This window comes from Carassius auratus, chromosome 27 (genome assembly GCF_003368295.1).
Source record: "Carassius auratus strain Wakin chromosome 27, ASM336829v1, whole genome shotgun sequence".
In the NCBI taxonomy this organism is placed as follows: Eukaryota; Metazoa; Chordata; class Actinopteri; order Cypriniformes; family Cyprinidae; genus Carassius; species Carassius auratus.
In genome coordinates this window covers 26810115-26830573 of record NC_039269.1, presented here as the reverse complement: position 1 = coordinate 26830573, position 20459 = coordinate 26810115, and the positions used below count along the sequence as shown (strand labels likewise).

General features: G+C 38.1%; 1 protein-coding gene across 1 annotated transcript in view; it reads right to left on the bottom strand.

Annotated features, from left to right (window-relative positions):
- The window catches only part of LOC113046085 (apoptosis regulator Bcl-2-like), a 38063-nt gene extending 18294 nt beyond the window's left edge, over positions 1-19769 (bottom strand). Inside the window, exon 1 of the mRNA XM_026206936.1 lies at positions 18663-19769. Within this exon, the coding sequence (XP_026062721.1) occupies positions 18663-19145 (483 nt within the window). The 5' untranslated portion in view covers positions 19146-19769. The remainder of the gene's footprint in view (positions 1-18662) is intronic.
- Between the last annotated feature and the right edge of the window lie 690 nt (positions 19770-20459).

The window sequence follows — 20459 nt, the reverse complement described above, 5'->3', positions numbered from 1 at the left end:
CTAGCCTAACCTCTCTTAAAACCTGCCAAATCTGAAACTCATGATTGAAGATGAACAAGGCAGCTTCGACTTCAATCTCAATGGCACACTATGATCTGAACCGCTCCTTTATTCATTTATTAATTCAATTTGAAGTCGGTAATACAAGAGCATCCAAAAGGAGCTTGTTACTACTGATAGTCTTCACAGGAGCGTGCTCTCGTCCTGTAGCTCACGAGAGACGTTTGTCAAGGGTTGGTTGTGGAAGTTTGAGGCAAAGTCGAATTGAGGGTCGACAGCATGATATGGAAATACCGCCTGCGAGCTTTTATCACCTCAGTGTCATGCGGGAGGCATTTGTCACCACTTCAAAACCAACCTGACGTTTTCAGATAATGACTGGGAAATGTCAGGAGCTGAAGGAAGTCAGGTGGCATTGAAACAAGCTGAGCTGAGTCTACAAGCTTCAAGAAAATTTTACACGACACTATTTACTTTCAGGGTAAATCTCACACCAGTTTGTAAGAATGTGTGGTTCACAATTAACCTTTAAATCCAATATGTTATATTGCTGTGTACTTTGCTAAATAATGAAGCCTATTTTAGGACAATTAAAACATTCATATTACTGTAATCTAAGAAGAATGTCTTTAAATTGCCTTCAAGGGTTTGTACTACCATATAATATACATATGCTATATTATACATACATACATACATACATACATACAACAAATGTTTAATAACCATTGGGTGTTCTCAAGACAGACAGATAAGAAACTGCAACTGTCTTGCGATCATGTGGCTATCTGTCTGTGGATGTGTTGAGGAGATCCCATGGGTGATGCTTGCCAGGTCATCAGATGTCTGACAGGAGGCTAATGTCCCTCAGGCCATTTGCACAGCTCCAAAGCACAGCTTGCACGTCACCCAGCGACAACATTGATTTCACACAACCTGTCAATCTAAGCACTTGCCATCAGTTCCACTAAAAACAAATCAAATTGCGGTTTATCGCCATCATTATTGTTGAGCCCTGCTGTTCAAATGAGCTGTTCTTTGCCAGAATAAATTGTAAAGTGGCCAGATTATATAAATTACCTATGGCCCATTTGCACGTTATGCATGAAACAAACACATAGCAGATGCAGAGATTGAGTTCATGTGGAGCAGCATTTACTGTGAACCAAGCCACACTGAGACACTAAAAACACTGGATCATGAGCTGCTCACGTGTAAAATAACACTGGGCCACACTTCACTCTGAAACACAGTGCATATATTCATTTAATTAAATAGGATTTAATAATTGTATTAAGCTACATTGCATTTTAGTTTTTATTTTGAATAACTGTCCAGCCCAAAGTCTACGTAGTTTGAGATTATTTTGCTTTCTCTGGTTATTCTCAGTTTAATGATCAGCAGAACAACAAGTGCTACAATTTCAAGACACAACACTCTCAGTTACCAATTGCTCTTGATTACTCTCAAATCCCTCTATATCAAAGACTTTTATTTAGCTTATCTTTAGAGTGACCGTTCAGTGTGCCTTTTCAACCACACAAAGTTGCAACAACAGTAGCTGGACTACAGATGACCTTTGTTCTACTGAACTCTTCTCTACATAGTCTGAGTCACGCTGGGAATTACCGTTTACAATCTGATAAAATTGAGAGGAACAGATATTAATCTCAACATAAAGGGTTTTAGACAGTTTCACTCATTCATCGTGCACATCATGCAGGATATGGGATGGAAAAAGCATGCTAATCCACACTTTTGCACGATGACATTTAGCTAGCGTCCTGGGAGCAGCAACACATCTATATTTAGATGCTCTCACATAGCTCTGAATATTTCAAGGCCTGTGTAGTCACCTGATACGTGGAGCCGGTGGGATTAGGTAGTATGCGGTGAAGAGACAGAAACAGACAGCACGAAGCATCTTGTTTGAGTGATGGTCATTTAGTGTCAGAGATTAGCCAGCTCATGCATCATTCAGCAACATGTGTTCAGGCCTGGTTGTGGCCGCAGAGAAAGGAGATTTATTTGTCAGAGTGCCGTCATTAGATGCAAGAACATGTGAATGTAAGTGTCAGGTAGAACAGATTGATATGTACAAGTGAAAATGTGACACGTAATGAGCAAATGCTTCACCATGCAGTTACTTTCAGCAGATAGTAGAAGGATGTCGTCATCTTTATGCTCATATGCAGTGCTTGTCCTAGTGCCGCGGGACCACCAGGGGGTCCCCTTACACTCAAAGATGACTTAGTGACGAGGGCTATGCAAAAAAAAGTTTTGTTTTTGATTTGGATTTCCAATGATTATGAAAACGCAATATTGCATTCTGCTCCTTTCCTTTAAAGCAATGTGCTATTGCCAATCCTGCATAACATCCAAAATCAGTCAATCCATGTAACGTGACTGTCAGTATTAAATGCAGTATTGAATAATTTGGCGGACAAGTCTGTGCAGTAGTGACACATAAGAAGCCAAATTTGCGCAGGAAAGAATCATTTGGAGCCTAAGCCTCCGCAATAGTGATCCATTAGGAGTAAGAGTCTGCGTAGTAGTGATCCATTAGGAGCCAGAGTCTGTACAGTAGTGATCCATTAGGAGCCAGAGACTGTGCAGTAGTGATCCATTAGTGATCCATTAGGAGCCAGAGTCTGTGCAATAGTGATCCATTAGGAGCCAGAGTCTGTGCAGTAGTGATTCATTAGGAGCCAGAGTCTGGTCAGTAGTGATCTATTAGGAGCCAGAGACTGTGCAGTAGTGATCCATTAGTGATCCATTAGGAGCCAGAGTCTGTGCAATAGTGATCCATTAGGAGCCAGAGTCTGTGCAGTAGTGATTCATTAGGAGCCAGAGTCTGCGCAGTAGTGATCAATTAGTGATCCATTAGGAGCCAGAGTCTGCGCAGTAGTGATCAATTAGTGATCCATTAGGAGCCAGAGTCTGTGCAGTAGTGATTCATTAGGAGCCAGAGTCTGTACAGTAGTGATCAATTAGTGATCCATTAGGAGCCAGAGTCTGTGCAGTAGTGATTCATTAGGAGCCAGAGTCTGTACAGTAGTGATCAATTAGTGATCCATTAGGAGCCAGAGTCTGTGCAGTAGTGATTCATTAGGAGCCAGAGTCTGTGCAGTAGTGATTCATTAGGAGCCAGAGTCTGTGCAGTAGTGATTCATTAGGAGCCAGAGTCTGTACAGTAGTGATTCATTAGGAGCCAGAGTCTGTGCAGTAGTGATTCATTAGGAGCCAGAGTCTGCGCAGTAGTGATCAATTAGTGATCCATTAGGAGCCAGAGTCTGCGCAGTAGTGATCAATTAGTGATCCATTAGGAGCCAGAGTCTGTGCAGTAGTGATTCATTAGGAGCCAGAGTCTGTACAGTAGTGATCAATTAGTGATCCATTAGGAGCCAGAGTCTGTGCAGTAGTGATTCATTAGGAGCCAGAGTCTGTACAGTAGTGATCAATTAGTGATCCATTAGGAGCCAGAGTCTGTGCAGTAGTGATTCATTAGGAGCCAGAGTCTGTGCAGTAGTGATTCATTAGGAGCCAGAGTCTGTACAGTAGTGATTCATTAGGAGCCAGAGTCTGTGCAGTAGTGATCAATTAGTGATCCATTAGGAGCCAGAGTCTGTGCAATAGTGATCCATTAGGAGCCAGAGTCTGTACAGTAGTGATTCATTAGGAGCCAGAGTCTGCGCAGTAGTGATTCATTAGGAGCCAGAGTCTGTACAGTAGTGATTCATTAGGAGCCAGAGTCTGTGCAGTAGTGATCAATTAGTGATTCATTAGGAGCCAGAGTCTGCGCAGTAGTGATCCATTAGGAGCCAGAGTCTGTGCAGTAGTGATCAATTAGTGATCCATTAGGAGCCAGAGTCTGCGCAGTAGTGATCCATTAGGAGCCAGAGTCTGTGCAGTAGTGATTCATTAGGAGCCAGAGTCTGTACAGTAGTGATCCAATAGTGATCCATTAGGAGCCAGAGTCTGTGTAGTAGTGATCCATTAGGAGCCAGAGTCTGGTCAGTAGTGATCTATTAGGAGCCAGAGTCTGTGCAGTAGTGATCCATTAGCGATCCATTAGGAGCCAGAGTCTGTGCAATAGTGATCCATTAGGAGCCGATCAAAATGTTCACTTAAAGGGGGGGTGAAATGCTATTTCATGCATACTGAGTTTTTTACACTGTTAAAGAGTTGGATTCCCATGCTAAACATGGACAAAGTTTCAAAAATTAAGTTGTACATTTGAAGGAGTATTTTTGTTCCAAAAATACCTCTTCCGGTTTGTCACAAGTTTCGGAAAGTTTTTTTCGAGTATGGGTCTGTGTGACGTTAGATGGAGCGGAATTTCCTTATATGGGTCCTGAGGCACTTCTGCCGGAAGAGCGAGCGCTCCCGTATAGCAGAGCACTGAGAGCACAACAGACTTCACTGATCAGAGCGAGAGAGCGACATGTCACAAAAGAAGTGTGTTTTTGGTTGCCAGGGCAAGGCAACACTGCACAGATTACCAAAAAAAACAGCATTAAGGGACCAGTGGATGGAGTTTATTTTTACAGAGCATCAACGGAGCTGTGCAAGTGTTTTTGTTTGTTCCCTGCATTTCGAAGATGCTTGTTTTACAAACAAGGCCCAGTTTGACGCTGGATTTGCACACCGTTTATTTCTTAAGGATAATGCAGTCCCAACGAAAAATGGTCACGATCGTGTGTTGGAACCGAAGGCGGTGAGTAAAACTGCTTCAAATATCTCTGTGTTGTTAACTTAGCTATCGGCGCGTAAGCACACCAAGTAAACAACATGCGATGTTGTCATAAAACTGCACTTTCCACATGTACAGCTTAAAAAAAAAAAAGACAACATAAAGTGGAACTTAGTCTTTTTCCAAAACCGCTATATTTATATACAGTTTCAGTACATACCACATAGAGATGTTGTTGCTGCTGCTGCTCTTGTTAAATTTCAGCCTCGGGATCTGATTCTGGATCATAAATATACGCTGAATCTGACTGTTAGCCATGGTTTGTTTTGGATGTTTTTTTTCCTCATGGTAATGTCACAGCTTCCAAACGCTCTCAACGCAAAAGCCTACTGGCGCTCGTGATTCTTTAGCTCCGCCCACACGTCACGGCTCCAGCCGGTCGTGTTTTTCCGGGAAAAATCAGTACAGACTATCTTTCTCTTATGAATATAATAAAACTAAAGACTTTTTGGAGTTATGAAGGATTCAGTACTACTCTATAGGTACTCAAGATTAACAGGATATTGAGTGAAAACGAGCATTTCACCCCCCCTTTAACTTTTCATTCCATATAAAGCAAACTTGGCCATAAATACACATCTGCATCCGAAATCACATACTCTCTCGAGTAGGTACTTTTTTGAATAAGTAATTACTTTGCAACCACAAAAAGAGCATGTTCTATCTATATAGTGTGAATGTGTGTTGTATGTGTGTAGAATGTGTATGAATGTAATCTGGCATACAACCTTCTTCTTCTCCATGCGTAATGTGAATTTGAATATACTTCTTTTGTCACATACTTTTTTTTTGCCTACTGTATAGTAGGGAACTATGCAATTTCAGATGGAGCCAGTCTCCTGCCAAACGTCAGCATGAGGCTCAACTCCTATAAAACTGTCTGTATTTGCGAGTTTTCACTTAAACACAGTCAGTTATGTCTTCAGTGAACATAAATAGTTGGGAACGTCATAGAATGCTTGTCAGTATATTTAGATAAATCAGCCTAATAAACCTGCTGCTGTCTGTTATTTAATGTTATTAATGTACCATTTGGATAATTTTGTAATTAAACTATATGAAATCAAGCTGGTTGATACACCAGTCATACTAAAGTTATTTGCCAACGAGCCAACTCTTGAAATTTCAGCCAAACAGATTTACATACTGCCAGTATGTTATTTTTTTTGGACATGCTGAAGTGTGTGCACAGTGCTGACATGTTTACCTGTCATATATCTAATCCACACTGTTTGCATCAGATAGACACTAATGCAATTCAAATGCGTTCACTCAGTTGCCAAAATCTGAATGCATCTCTAGTTATGGGTCACTTGCATTGTGGTCAAATAAGCCTATCAAAAGCAATTGTACTTTGCATAGAATTTGCATCAAAGCAGCACAGACTTTAACATTGACCTTTTTACTGACGAACAGAGGTGGCCTAAATGTATTTATAGAGGAATCACAATCACAAGAAACAATGAATTGCATGATCAAATATTAAGTACTATATAGTGTGCATTTGAGGAGCCCCTGTCAATCCAACTGCTTTCCTGTGATGCAACAGACAGGAGCTTACTGAGCGTGGTTTAAAATATGCAATACTGCACAAAAAAAAAATTTTTAGATGGTTATTTATATCTTTTGCTTTAGTGTGCCAGTAGGAAATATTAATTTTAGATTTTCCAAGCAAATCTCTGTGAGGACCATACTGTTCATACAAAAAGCTTGTTAGAATTAGACCGGTCACGAAAAGTTCACGAAAAGTCCTCATTTATATATAATGTGAAACTCTAAGGACCAAGAACCTTTGGCTTGGCTTTTGGCTTGAGAGTTTTTCATGCATTATGCGTGTCAATTGTTGATGATAAACTTTTGTGTGAGTCTGCCACAAACCAAAACACAGCAAATGGCACGATCCAGAAAGACACATTAATCTTGATGCAATTTCAGCTGTTCGAGTGAGGTTCAATTCCCTTAAAGTCTGTAGTGTCTGCCATTATTTTGAAAGGCAAAATGTGATTTAAATGTATTATATTTAACAGTTCCTCAGGATAATTCCATTTACCGGAAAAAAAAAAAAAAACATTAGACGAGTAAACAATACTCATGACTGGCCTAGTTGGATCATTGTCATCTTTCTTTGTCAACCTGATGGTTTGCAAACTGTAGGGGTCCTCAGAAAATTTAAGACAAAAATATTTTACATTATGTATTTTTAATTTGTTGGACTTAAAACATTTATTAAATATATTTAACACAATATATTGTGTTGCTAATTAATTAGCAATTACTTACTAAATTAAATTATTGTGATAAATGCTTTAAAAATAAATCTGAATTGTAGTGTGTGTGTGTGTGTGTGTGTGTGTGTGTGTGTGTGTGTGTTTCCCCAGTATTCTGGTTTGGCTACAGAATTTCATTTTTAATTTTTTTAAGGGAAGGTTTTTTTTTTAGAAGTTATGGGCTATTTGAAGCACTAATATATAGGTGCTTTAATAAACCATAACACCTTTCTGAAACATTTAATTTAAGGGTGTTAATGTTTATTACCAACTGACTGTGAATGAACATGTTCACATGCTCTAATTAATTTGAATGCATTCACATTCACATGCACACACACACACCCAGTTTAACACAGAGCTAAACGGCCACACAAGTTCAGCCAGTTGACCTGGCTGGAGTGATTGTCCATGCTCATTCCCACCCATGGAAGGCCTCTCAGGAAAGCAACACCCAGGTCATCTGCTTTATTTATTTACATTCCTCCGATTGGCAGGATCCTCCAGAGACAGGGCACAGAAATATGCTGTGGAAGGGTGTGGAGTACCTCTGGGATAACACAGGACATCGCCTCCACCAACACCAGCCTATTATCACACACTCACACCATTGTGCTCTCAGAAAACCTCACTGTGTACCAGAACAATGCATTACAGTAACCACCTTCACAAGATTACTCTGTGATAACTTGCTATTGATCCATATTTATAGATTTTGTTCTCGGTCCACCCTTCATTACAGGTGCAGGAAAAGCAACTTAAAGGGTTAGTTCACCCAAAAATGAAAATTAGTCCATAAATTACTCACCCTCAAATCACCCTAGGTGTATATAACTTTCTTCTTACAGATGAAACCAGTTGGAGTTATTTAAAAAAAATTATTTGATCTTTCAAGCTGTTTTTGATGCCACTCAGCGGTTGTTGCATGCATCAGTCCAAAAGAAGTTAAATAAAAATCACTCATCTATAAAAAAAAGCGATCAAAGGCCTCCTGTAGTGAATCAATGCGTTTTTGTAAGAAAAATATCCATATTTAAAATGTAATAATCACTTTGATGTAGCTTTCGCTCACAGTTGAACACAGAAGCGGGAGCATGACGTATGAAGGTCAGCATCAAAGTTGTCTGGCTCCGATGTCGGTAGTAAATGACGACTGCTATGTTGATTATTACATCCAACAACAGAACACCTTCGGAGACATTTTTGTCTACTCCTGCTCTGGCGGTGAAACAATGGCGGATCTAAGATAAAACGCTAGTGTCAATCAACAATCCTGGGAGGTCCTGGGTCAGGCATCCGAGAATAGCTTGATATGAGAAAGGGGAAATGATTTAACGAGATTAAAAAAATAAATAAATACTGGGTGAATTTTTATCATTATTGGGTGGCTGTGTACACACAATGCCAACACACATTTCAGTTTAAACTACTTTAAAAGTGCATGTCGCATCTGATGACCCCTTTAAATAGAAATTTTTCTATGCATATTAGATGTGTAACATCTTTAATGTTAAATTAAATTAAATTATTTATTTTAATCAATTAAATTCACTTAGAATAACAAGACAGTATAGGGCTGTTACCAATCAAACTAAATCAGTATCAATATTGGCAATACAGAGCAAAAACAGACAAAATTGACAATATTATATTTGAAATGTTTGTTATATTCTGCTGATATTCAGCCCTCCTGCATGCACAATATTGTTTAACTATATCACATAGTATAAATATAAAGGAGAGTTTTTTTTTGTTGTTGTTGTTTTTTTTTTTGTTAATTCTATTTGATTCAAATTGCACATCCCTTGTCAGAAATGTTGTTACATGTATGAACTGCATTCTTAGTGTTGCCACTAGGGGTGCTATTGAGATCACAGTATTGCATAATCGCATAATCTTTTTAGGGTCAGTTTTCTCTGTCAGGACAACTAATATCATGTTGAAGCAAATGTTTGAAAAAATCTTTCAGAGAAAGTTAAATTAGTAAAATTGTTGACATGTGTAGTGGATTTGTTAGTGATTTGGTTGTTTTGTACTGAAGCTGTTTCTGCCATAAAAAAAGGTAACTGCAAATTTTTTTCTCACAATTTGCACTTTGTTTTTTGCAGTTTTACAAAAAAAGTCGGAATTGTGAAAAATATACACAGAATTGCAATGAAGACATTTTTCCTCTGAATTCTGAGTTAACATCTCAAAATTCTGTTTTTGGTTTCTGACACAGAACAAAAAAAAGGTAATTGCAACTTTATCAACAATTTCTTTCCCTCAAGAATTTGCAAGAAAAAAGTGTAAAGAAAAAGAAAAATGTAAAATATAAACTGAAAGAATAGCAACAGTCTGACCTGTGGACCGTATTGCCCTTAATTGCATAAACAAAAATATATTCTTTCAAATATCCTTTTTTTTTGTTCAGTAAAATTGGAATGAGTCTAAGTATTTGATGATTTTTTGTGGTTGGATGAACTATCACTTTTAAATATAGGCTATAAAATGGGTCTTCATACTTGCAATATCTTTCATGCATGTTTGTGTACTTACAGAGTATGTTTTTAGCCTTAAAGCATCTCTGTGTGTATCTAACATATTGCAATCACAAGACTGTTCAGTAGAAACATAACTGGATGACAGAAGCATAGGTCAATATTAGGACATGCCTTGCTAAAGGGAAGAATTGAAGCAAAATATGTTTGTGTAAATTGTCCTTGTATAATTTAGTCTGAGTATTTGTTCATAGAGAACAACCATATTTCTGCTGTAAACTGTCAGGTGTAAATCTGAAACATCTGAAGTGCAGAGTGTATATATAGTATATGCTCGGTATTACATGTGTAACATAAAAAAGAATGAAAGAGACACAGATTTGTGTTTGTGTCTTGCGACAGACGTTATGCTGAACGCCTGCTCTTTTCCCTTTGGCTAGGCCAGTAGGAAATGTTTCTGAGATTCCCAGCACTCTGCTGATGAGTGTAAACATGGGGCAGATGGTGAGTGACTGCAGCTCCGGTAAGAGGAGCCTGCGAGGGGAAACTTGGCTGGATTGTGAACGTTACTGAACTGAGCTCAGGCTAGACCGAGAGTGTGAAAACTCTCACATAGAAGTAAAGTATACATTTACTCATGAGGAAATAACAGACACTGTCTTGTTTACATACTAAACAGAAGTTCTGTTTTGTTTGCAACTGGTAAAATTCTTAATTTTTCTCTTATTTTTTTTCTGTTGACTGATTTTAAAGTCACTGTGAAATAGAAACAACAATATTAAAGCAAAATCTCAGGTATTGTGACAAACATCCAGGTAAACCCTTTTCATGCATTCCAGAGTTATTAACATTATAAATCTCTCTCTCTCTCTCTCTATATATATATATATATATATACACACACACACACACATTTATTAGACTGTACTTTTTGCTATATTACTTAAGCATTACATTTCACTGCTTAACGTTGCTGTGCCTATTGTTTCTATCACCACGGCTGCAGAACTGACAGATATGCATCAATATATATTTTTTCTTTTTTTTGGAAGTCAAAAATGATATAATGGCTTTTATCTTTTGTGTTCAGTTTTCCAAGAATATTAAATTCTTCAGTCAAAAGAGATTTCAAACGAGAGGTCAATGGATTATATGCGCCGATATTAAACATTTTAAGGGTTATCGTATCGGTGTCAGAGCTCTTGTTGTTTACAATTTTGAAATTTTTTCATTTTTATACCAGAACATATATATCTACGTGATCTGTAATAAAGCAAATCGGTATCTGCCCCTGAAAAACAATACTGGTCGACCCCTATTTCAAACTTCAACATTGTGCACCCGTGATTTTTCTAGAATCTAGGGTATCTTTTGCTGCTGAATTATCTACTAACCTAGTTTATAGTATTTTAGTCATAGAATTTTGATTATAATATTTTTTTTTCCTTTTGTTATTTTTCATTAAAATATGGTTGTTAATATGTAGTCGATTGTGTTTAACACAAAAAAAATATTATAATCAGGTCAACAAAGAGAAGTATAGAAATTCTACACTGATAAAAAAAAAACTGTGCTGGTATCGGATCGGTAGATACTCAGAATTTTCGCTATCGGATCGGTTTTGAAAAAAATGGTTTTAATTTTTGGGTGTACTATCACTTTAAATTACACAGAAATCTCCAGAGGTACAAAATAGAAGCATTTGAGCAATTCACTGTAACCAAAAGTCATCATTGTGATACTAAATGCTAATTTTCCACAAACCATTTACGGTTCACTTTCAGTGTGTGGAAGGACATGATGTGAAACATGTGACGTGAAAGGCAGCCCAAGGACTTCTTCCACTCTCAACTTTCTTTAGTGGCTCTCCACTTCCTGCACATGGCTCTTGTTCCACTCTCACATCCCCTAAGCAAATAAATCAGAATGATAATCTCTCAAAGAAGCATCTGATATGAGAACTACAGGACGTTCTCGTCAGTAATAGTTCTGTTGAAAGTGAAGAGTCATACTGATGAGAGAAGAGGAGCCAGTTTTACACGGCTAGAGGTAGCCGTCAGCATTCCCATTCATCTCAACACCAGTTGCTGACGTATGGCACCTGCATACTGACATATTTTTGGCCCAAGTCATACAGTAAATGCCATGTGACTGAATCCTCTGGAGCCTCGGGACTGTGACATCATGACAAAGCTGACAAGCTGATGGCACCACAAGAACACAGACATTAGCAACTAAAAAAAAGCATTTGGTGCCATGCCAGCATGAAACTTGTTTCAATTGCGTCAGGGCCATCACATGATAGGTTTATTTTTTCCAGTGATAAAGACACAAAGGTACCATTTCCTAAAGATAAAACTATTATTGGCATATGCTGAGACATCAAATTAGTACAAATGTTCCCTTTTTTTTATCAAAGGTGCTGTATTTTTTTACTGTACTAAGCATAAAAATACGAGGAATAAGATAATATTTGAAAATCGTTGGGTATTATTCGATTATTATTTGAAAAACCCCTCCCCCGCACGAACACACAAATAACCATAACATTTACACTTATTCATTTTGCAAATGCTTTTATCCAAAGTGTCAATCCTTCAAAAAAAAACTCTTTGAACTCTTTTACACATTTTACAGAACCTACAGCAAAACCACTGTGACACAACCATTTTTCATGCAAAAATTTTATTTCAGTAATTCATTATATGACAATCACACACACACACACACACACACACACACACACATATATATATATATATAAACCAGTATTGGAATGAATGGACCGTATTACTCAAGCTGCTCAAAAACAGTCCAGATGTATGAAACATACATATTCTTTTTCTAACAACACAACTTCAAAACAACTTAAATATTAGTCTGGAATATTTTGTATTCTTTACTTGAATAAGCGTTCACTTTTCCCTTGAAAAACATTCTTTCCTTTTATACATTATGCTCTACAGCAGTTTATTAGTATAGTTTGTTATTTTGTCTGTTTATTATCTCTTTGTCCGTACATTAGGGCTGCACAATTAATACATTTTCTAATCGTGATTACAATTATGGATGCTACAATTACGTAATCGTTTAAAGTGGCAATTAGTTGTTCACTTTTGTTATTCTGTGCGCTTAAGATGTGTTTTCTTCTTTCTACATGTTATCTTAAGGGGTTTTTTCATTACTTTAATTTTAGTTTTAGTATAACATTATAATACCATTCATTCATATATATATATATATATATATATATATATATATATATATATATATATATATAAATTAAAGAATAGTTGATATTTGAGGCTTAATACTATAGAAAAGCACTAAAAGTGTTTTTGTTTTTTTCATATAAAACATGGTATGCAGTTGCATCAAACAATGGTATAACGTCATTAAATGTAAATTGTGCTAATCGTAATTTATAATTGCAGTTACAAGTGAATAATCGACCATTATGATTTTTGTCATAATCATGCAGCCCTAGATTCAACTAACAGATGTTCAAATGATCCTCCTGACACATTTCAGGCTTGACACTGGAGAGAACATACAATGGGTTGTGTACCAAACCAGCTCTCTCTTAATCCTCCATCACCTGTCCAGGTGTGCCCAAACTTCAATGGAGGAATAATTTATAAAGGGCAGTCCTCATAATCCCTCTTTTAAAGACACACAAGCAAATGTCTCCAGCTAAATGTCAAAGCTCTTTTGCGAAGTCACATTATCAGCAGACAGCAGATCTATTTGCGATTGGCCCGATGGCACGCAAAGCTCCCTCTACAGTTGAACCTGGCTCAGTGGGCTGAAGGAGTATATAATTTAAGAGCCACGCAGCTGCCAACACAGCACGTCATGCAGCATTTACTGTTACGTCGCACAAATAAACACAGGTGCTGCTCACGTGGGCTATGGCCGCATTACCTCGTCAGTCTGCAGGACGCACATCTAGGCCTTTTGACACAGAGTTCACAGAAGTGCAATGGGGAGGGGTGTCCAACAGGAATTTAGAGGAGAATAGGGTAGTTAAACCCAGGATCAAAGTGTTAAGTGTTCATTTTCAAAGGTTGTAACTCTTTAAACCAGCTGAACCTACTGTTTGACCAAATATTTTGTTTGTGGCTTGCTATAGTGACCACTGGAAAGTGGCACTTATAAATATATCCACACTACAACTGGAAAGTCTCTTCTGATCACACCAAGGCACTATTTGTTTGATCAAAAATGTCATTTATTTTTGTGATGCAAAGCTGAATTTTCATCATTCAGTATCAGAAATCATAATATGCTTCTTTGCAGCTTAAACATGTATTGTTATCAATGTTGAAAACAGCTGTGCTTCTTCATATTTTTGTAGAAACCGTGATACATTTTGAGCATTTTTTATAAAATCCTATTATATTTTTAAAAAATTCATTAAAATATACAGCTAACTTTTCATTTTATGGATAGAGGGTAACCTCCACAAATAGATTTAGTTGTCAGACTCTTAGTTAACTCCAGTCTTCAGTTCCAGAAGACTAAAAAATACAGAAAAACTCCACTGACTTCCTCTAGGCCTCGATGAAAGGAATCACTCTGCATGGGACGAATGAATCCCACCGGGCCAATGTATAATTGAAACAGACTGAAAAATATATAGAATATGACTCAAGGTGTTATTTTCTGAACACTGTCTATGAGCACATGGTGAATTACAGGACAAAATACAGACAGTAGCTTGTATTTGAGATCCAGACGGGGAGGTAAACAAACACACAGTGATTTGTGATGCAGCTAGATGAGAATTTTTAGTGTATGGGGCAAGACAGCAGACTCAACAACATAAAACCACAAATGACAGCTATTTTTAAGTCGCGTGTTAAACAGGAAACAGAAGGTAGGCCGATTTGAGAGCACAAACGTTGCTCTCGCTTGTCCAAATGTCATCATTAAGGTTAATGAGCGTGCCGCCTCCGTCACTGTGTTTAGTGCAGGGCGGAAAATATAAACCCTGGCAGGATTTATAGTATCATGCTGCCCACGTCAAAGCAATCTAGTAAACTTGATTCTTTTTATAGAACACCACAATAGACACTGATCTCAACCTTCTGTTCCTACGAATAATTACACAACAACATGTTTACAGTATATGATGACAGTAACTTGTCATTAGCTTACAAATAAGACATCATTTAGTGGATTTTCACTGTGCCTTGTTTGTTAACAAATAGTTGCACTTATTGCTGCGGAAAAATCTAGTCAAGGTTACTTAGTATATTCAAGTTTCATAAATCGGCTTCTAAGTAAACCTGAATATATTGCGCAACATTAACTAAATTTTTCTGAGGTAATAAGTTAGCAAGATTTAGAGTGTAGTTAATAGATAGTTCATCAAGTTAGCGGTCATGTCAAATGCAACAAATATGGGCAAGAGGATATTATGTCACACTCTAGAACTTCTGTTTTATTACATAATAAATTATGATTTTTCAGTTAATTTTATTATCCAGTGTGATTTCTGAAAAGAAGGGTGGCAGATGACCGATATAATGCCGAAATATAAATAATTTAATGATAGCACATTAAATGGTACTTACTTTAAACAAAAATGTGATACTTTAATAATATAAATGTGATTTATATGTGCATTTATATTATTTATCATAGATTCAAAATGACACACGGAGTTGGGGAACTAACACTTCTTTTGATTAGCCAAAGTTAAAATTCAATGATAAAATTGCCAAATATTGGCTGATCAATCTTGGTTGATTGGTTCATCAGTTTATTTACTGGTTTAGGCATAATGATTAAAAAACTCAAAATGAATTCAAAATGTTCCGACACAACCTACTCCGCTATATATCTTCTCCCTTTTACAGCATCCCTGGAACACTTTAGTGTTTTATTTGTTAATTTAACAATATTTATTTAAATGTTTCTGTCGAGCCTCTAAATCGTAGATCTTCGACAGAACTTATGTAGCTCCTCCCCTTTTCAGCGCTCCACTTGTTGTCTTCTGACTTCTGTTTGTATTTCCTCAGTCTGAAGGTAAGACTGTACAAATCTGTGAATGAACCGCTCGTTTTAAAATCTTCCCGCTCTGACATCCGCTTCGAACATAACAATGCACTTAATAACTTTCATTAACTCTACTATAAGTAAATCCACTTCACTAGCTAACAACAGAGATGCTACAGAACTACTGCGAAAACAGAAGTTTAAAGATGTAATCTTAATCTACTGTAACAGCCCATTGTTTAGAGGACATGAGATTTCATATACACCTTGACATGGAACAGACTTGACTTTATAAGCTTCTCTAGTCACTTCCGCACTGTGAAATGTCAAAAGCGAAATGATATTTATTTGGAAATGGGATCCACTGGTCGAGAGAGTAAAACAGGATCTCTCCAACATGAGGATTGTCAATGGTTTACAATTTCAAGCTTTAACAAAAAGCATCAATGAAACATAAAATTGCCTGCATAGCATGAGGATGCTACAGAGATCAAGTGTAAAAAAATACATCTGTAAAATAACAGAAAAAGTACTGGCATCCCATTACACACAACATTATCCATTCATTTTACAGACATTTCTGTTAACTCAGAAACACAATGCAACGAAGTGTCAAGAGTGTGTAGAGTCTAGATTGGCACGTTTGCAGTAAATTTCTTAAAACTTCAGAAAAATTTCCATAATTTTCTGAAAACTTTCCAAAAATGCTGAAAAATTTCTGAAAATATTCCACCTTGTGCAACCCTAGATGGAAGGCTAAAGATTAAGATAGATTTTTTCATATCATTTTTCAAAAGAAGAGTGTAAATCAGGTGGAGTCCAAATGTTCTCATTAAGGTTAATGAGTCTTAATCTTAAATCTTAAGTCATTTCAATAGCTACTGTAGCAAGGTGTCTTTTATCCGCAATATTTCCACTGCTGGATAATGCAAGCAGTTGCCAGAGTGACTCAGGCATATGTTACATCTCTCTGAAGCGTTCTGCTCTATTTCAGAGCCATGAATGGAAAGAAATGTGTAAATGGAGGGACTCTTTGCTGATGTTCGGGATCAGCGAGGATGTTATCCTTTGATATGTGTCAGTAGTTTCCACTTTCAAAAGGTCAGGACTCAAGGGGAATGTTAAACTTTTCTTCCTTGAAGATGAAATACAGCCTTTGAATTATTGATGAATACCCTGTGGACACATTGCTTTGAATTATGCACATTAAGTCTTTGTTCTAACTAGGACTAACTATAATAATGCAGCAGTCTATGGTAGTAAAACTGAGATGTGGAGACTGAATGCAACAGAGTGAATGAATGAGGGGACGTTCTGGATGACCTTACCAAGCCGCACCAAACCATAAGCTCCCGCTCATTTGTCACCGTTCAAGGGAGTTCGTTATGGAAAGGTCATGTTCTGAATGGCCATTCAAAAAAGCAGTATGTCTCCTGAGTTCCTCACCAAAATTGGAAAGTCTGAAACTGAATGGCATGCTAGTTTACTTCTTAGTAACAGATGCATGTACTACATTGTTGTCACATCAACTCATTAGTGGCATGTCTGATTAGATTTTTTGTGCTTTTATTCTAATTATTAACAGTTAAGGTGAAGTGTGTAATTTCTTCACCAAATGGAATTGTTTTCTAAAACAATTCTCAAACTCTGCTTTTAGTTCATTCATCACTCTGGAGATGAAAGGTCAAGTCAAGCGCATTGCACTGTGGGATGCAGTACCATGCACTGTGTTATCTTGGCGGCATACCACACTTTTTAGTAAATGAGCATACTGTGCACAGTATACCTACTATATGCTACTGAAATACTAGGAATAATACAGTTCTGTGATATCAGAACGGAGGTGTAAATCATTAATGTTGTCCATTTTTATGTAAAGTCTTGCATCATTGTTACTGTTAAAATGGATTTATGAACATATTTGATAGTTACCTGTAGCTTAAAAGTCCATATGAGCCATATTTAACCTATTGGGACCAAACATCCTAAAAAAATCCACCATTTTTACTTTGCCACCAAAAACTGGATGAAATAATGATGATACTGTGAGTCTGAATCGTTCACAACAAGATAAATAACATAGATCACAAATAGATAATTTTCATTCCACTTTATAATGCTTCCTGCTGGTTTTAGATTAGATAAGATTAGAAAGTCTTAATTAAAAAATATTATATTATATTATAGTTAATAAAAATTAATATATGTATTGTATCTTCTGTTTTGGTGCATACCCAGACATGTTGCGTTGGAGGTGGTTGGCATGACTGCAGAAGTTATTGAAATATTGTGTAAGATTTACCCAGTAACTTAACCTTTGCATCTTTTCTGGGGTTTTGTTACTGTCTGTTTCACCAGAGATACTCAATAGAAGAAAATGAAAAGCATGCCAGAAAAAAAAACCCTAGAGGACTCTCACAATCCTCAGAATCTCAACATTTCTGTGCTGAACTACAATTCTCATTTCAGAATTCTGGCAGCGCTAACCAGGTATCCCAGATACATTAGAGGTACACCTTAGCAAAAAAACAATTAGAGTTCAGTTCTGTTTGAACAATATCACACGCGTCTCGTCACGAGCTGAACTATTGCACTTAGGACAGGAATAGCTCGGGGCAAATGAAACACATGATTTGGTGAGTAAATATCAGAGCCCATATAACTGGTTGGCGTATAAGAATAAACATCCTCCTGTTTGCATGAATCAACAGCGGTTCCTGAAAGTTGTGCACAGGAGAACCACACCTTCATCTCTGCTGCAGACAGCAGCTGTCATTAGCTGCGTTTCCATCCACCTATTTGTATGCGCATTTTGGAATCGCATCAAAAACCGCTGGATGGAAACGCCAACATGCGAATAAATTTTAAAAATGCGCATAAAAAAAACTACAGGCACATTTGAGTAGGATAAACTTTATATGCGATAAGAAAAAATGCGCATAAACTACGATGGAAACACATTTACCGAAGGCTCCATGGCGGAGGCGTGAGAGGGGTGTGAGAAATCGCCGCCGCTCATTGGCTGGCGCATTCTAATGGACAGCGCTATCGGCCAATCAGATGACACGCAACACTTCGAACGCAGGAGAAGGGGCGGAGCGAGCGACCCTGCGTCTTCGGACGTGAGGTAGTAGGTTATACATTGGTTTAGTTACATACCCAGCCGCCGTTCTCCTGGATCCAGGCGTGCAGCGGCCCGTTCAGATACTCGGTCATCCAGCCCGCGATGTTATCCACATGCGCCGTCATTTCCTTATTCACGCATTCGACGCAAACGGTCCCTCCAAACTCGAAAAAAGCGATGATTCTGCCCCAGTTCACGCCGTCCCTGAACAGCTCGTCTATGACCGCGGTGAAGCGCTGCTGCCCCGTGATTGACGTGATATGCAGCTGTTTGGACATCTCCGCGAAGTCCGACTGATAAAGCCGCTCCAGTTCGTCCCCAGCGTCCCGTAGCACCGTGTGGAGAGCGCTGCACGGGTCGTGACGGGAGCCGCGGTCCTCCTGCCTCTCCATCATCAGTCCATTCGAGACACCGTCATCGTGTCCGTTCACTTCCCACACGTACCCCTTCTTCCAGAGCTTATGGTGGATGTACTTCACCACTATACTGCGGTTATCAAACACATTCTCCTGTGCCATCTCGACCTGTGTGTCTCTCTAAATAACCTCAGAATCTGTGCGGTCTTATGAATCCAGGCGCATAATGTTCATCATCAAATCGATGCAAAACAGCAACTGATGTTATTAACCTTTAGATGACTGCACATTAGAACTTACAGCATGTTGCCTCACTTGAAACTGCAAGTTGCATGAATCCTCTAGTTGCTTCGGTGTGGAAAAACGCCCACTTTCTGTTCCAGGGCAGAAAATTCCAGGCATGCAAGAGAGGATTTAAGCATCTTCCTCCCTATCAGAATAAACAAACAAGCAGTGAGAAAGTCTCCGGTGTTTGGAGAGGGAATCGCGCGCGGTAAGTCATCGTGTATCGGTGTGAAAGAGTCCCGAGCTGCGGGAGACGGAAGAGGTTTCTCGCCGAGTGAGTTTGTTCTCTCGCGGAACCGCTGCTGTTAGGAGAGACTTTCTCGCTCGCGTGCGCTGTCGAATTCGGTTTGTGGGCGAAAGGTAAACGGTGAACAGTTGTGTGTGTGGAAGTTGAGTGTTTAAAGGCGTCTGCTCGGCGCTGCAGCTCCATATGCAGACAGATCGCCAGCCCCCTTCATGGCACAGAGAGGTGTTTCCTGTGCTGCGTCACTCATTCACACTCATGCGTGTGCTCCTCCTGCAGTAACTCACATGCATCCTCCTAGAAATAAAACCCCATTTGTTAGATCTGGTTAGTATAAACTCCCATGGAAATATACTAGCAAGTATGTTTAGGACTGTGTAATTGCACAGTATCTTTGTTTACTAATCCACTTCGTTTTCTGGTTTAGATCAAAGCTATCCCTCTAATGAATAATGGGGCTGTGATGTAGGCTATGCTGAGATCTCACTGAGCAGACATGTTTTAACAGTGGTGTTTTTACTCGTATTAGCATTTGGCGAAACATCACAGGTAGTGTTTGCATGATGTTTGCCATCCTATTTATTATGGAAGGCAGTTTCAGCCACTGAAAAATAAAAAAATATTTTTGTCTTTCTCAGACTTGTGAGATATAAGCTTGCAATTGCGAGTTATAAAGTCTGAGGAGAAAAAAAAGACTACGTTCTCAGAATTGCGAGTTTATAACACAATTCTAAAAAGGAAAAAGCCTGAATTGTGAGATGTAGTCCAAATTGCAAGAAAAAGTGTTCGATAAGTGATGGAAACTGTCTCCCATTGAGACAGAGTAATTAAATGTTTTAGCATTCATTTAATTACATGTATTTTTATCATCGTTATCGTCTTTGGTGCATCGTTATTTTTAATCAGTTCTTTTTTTTCTTTTTGAATACCATAGTATATATAAAAAT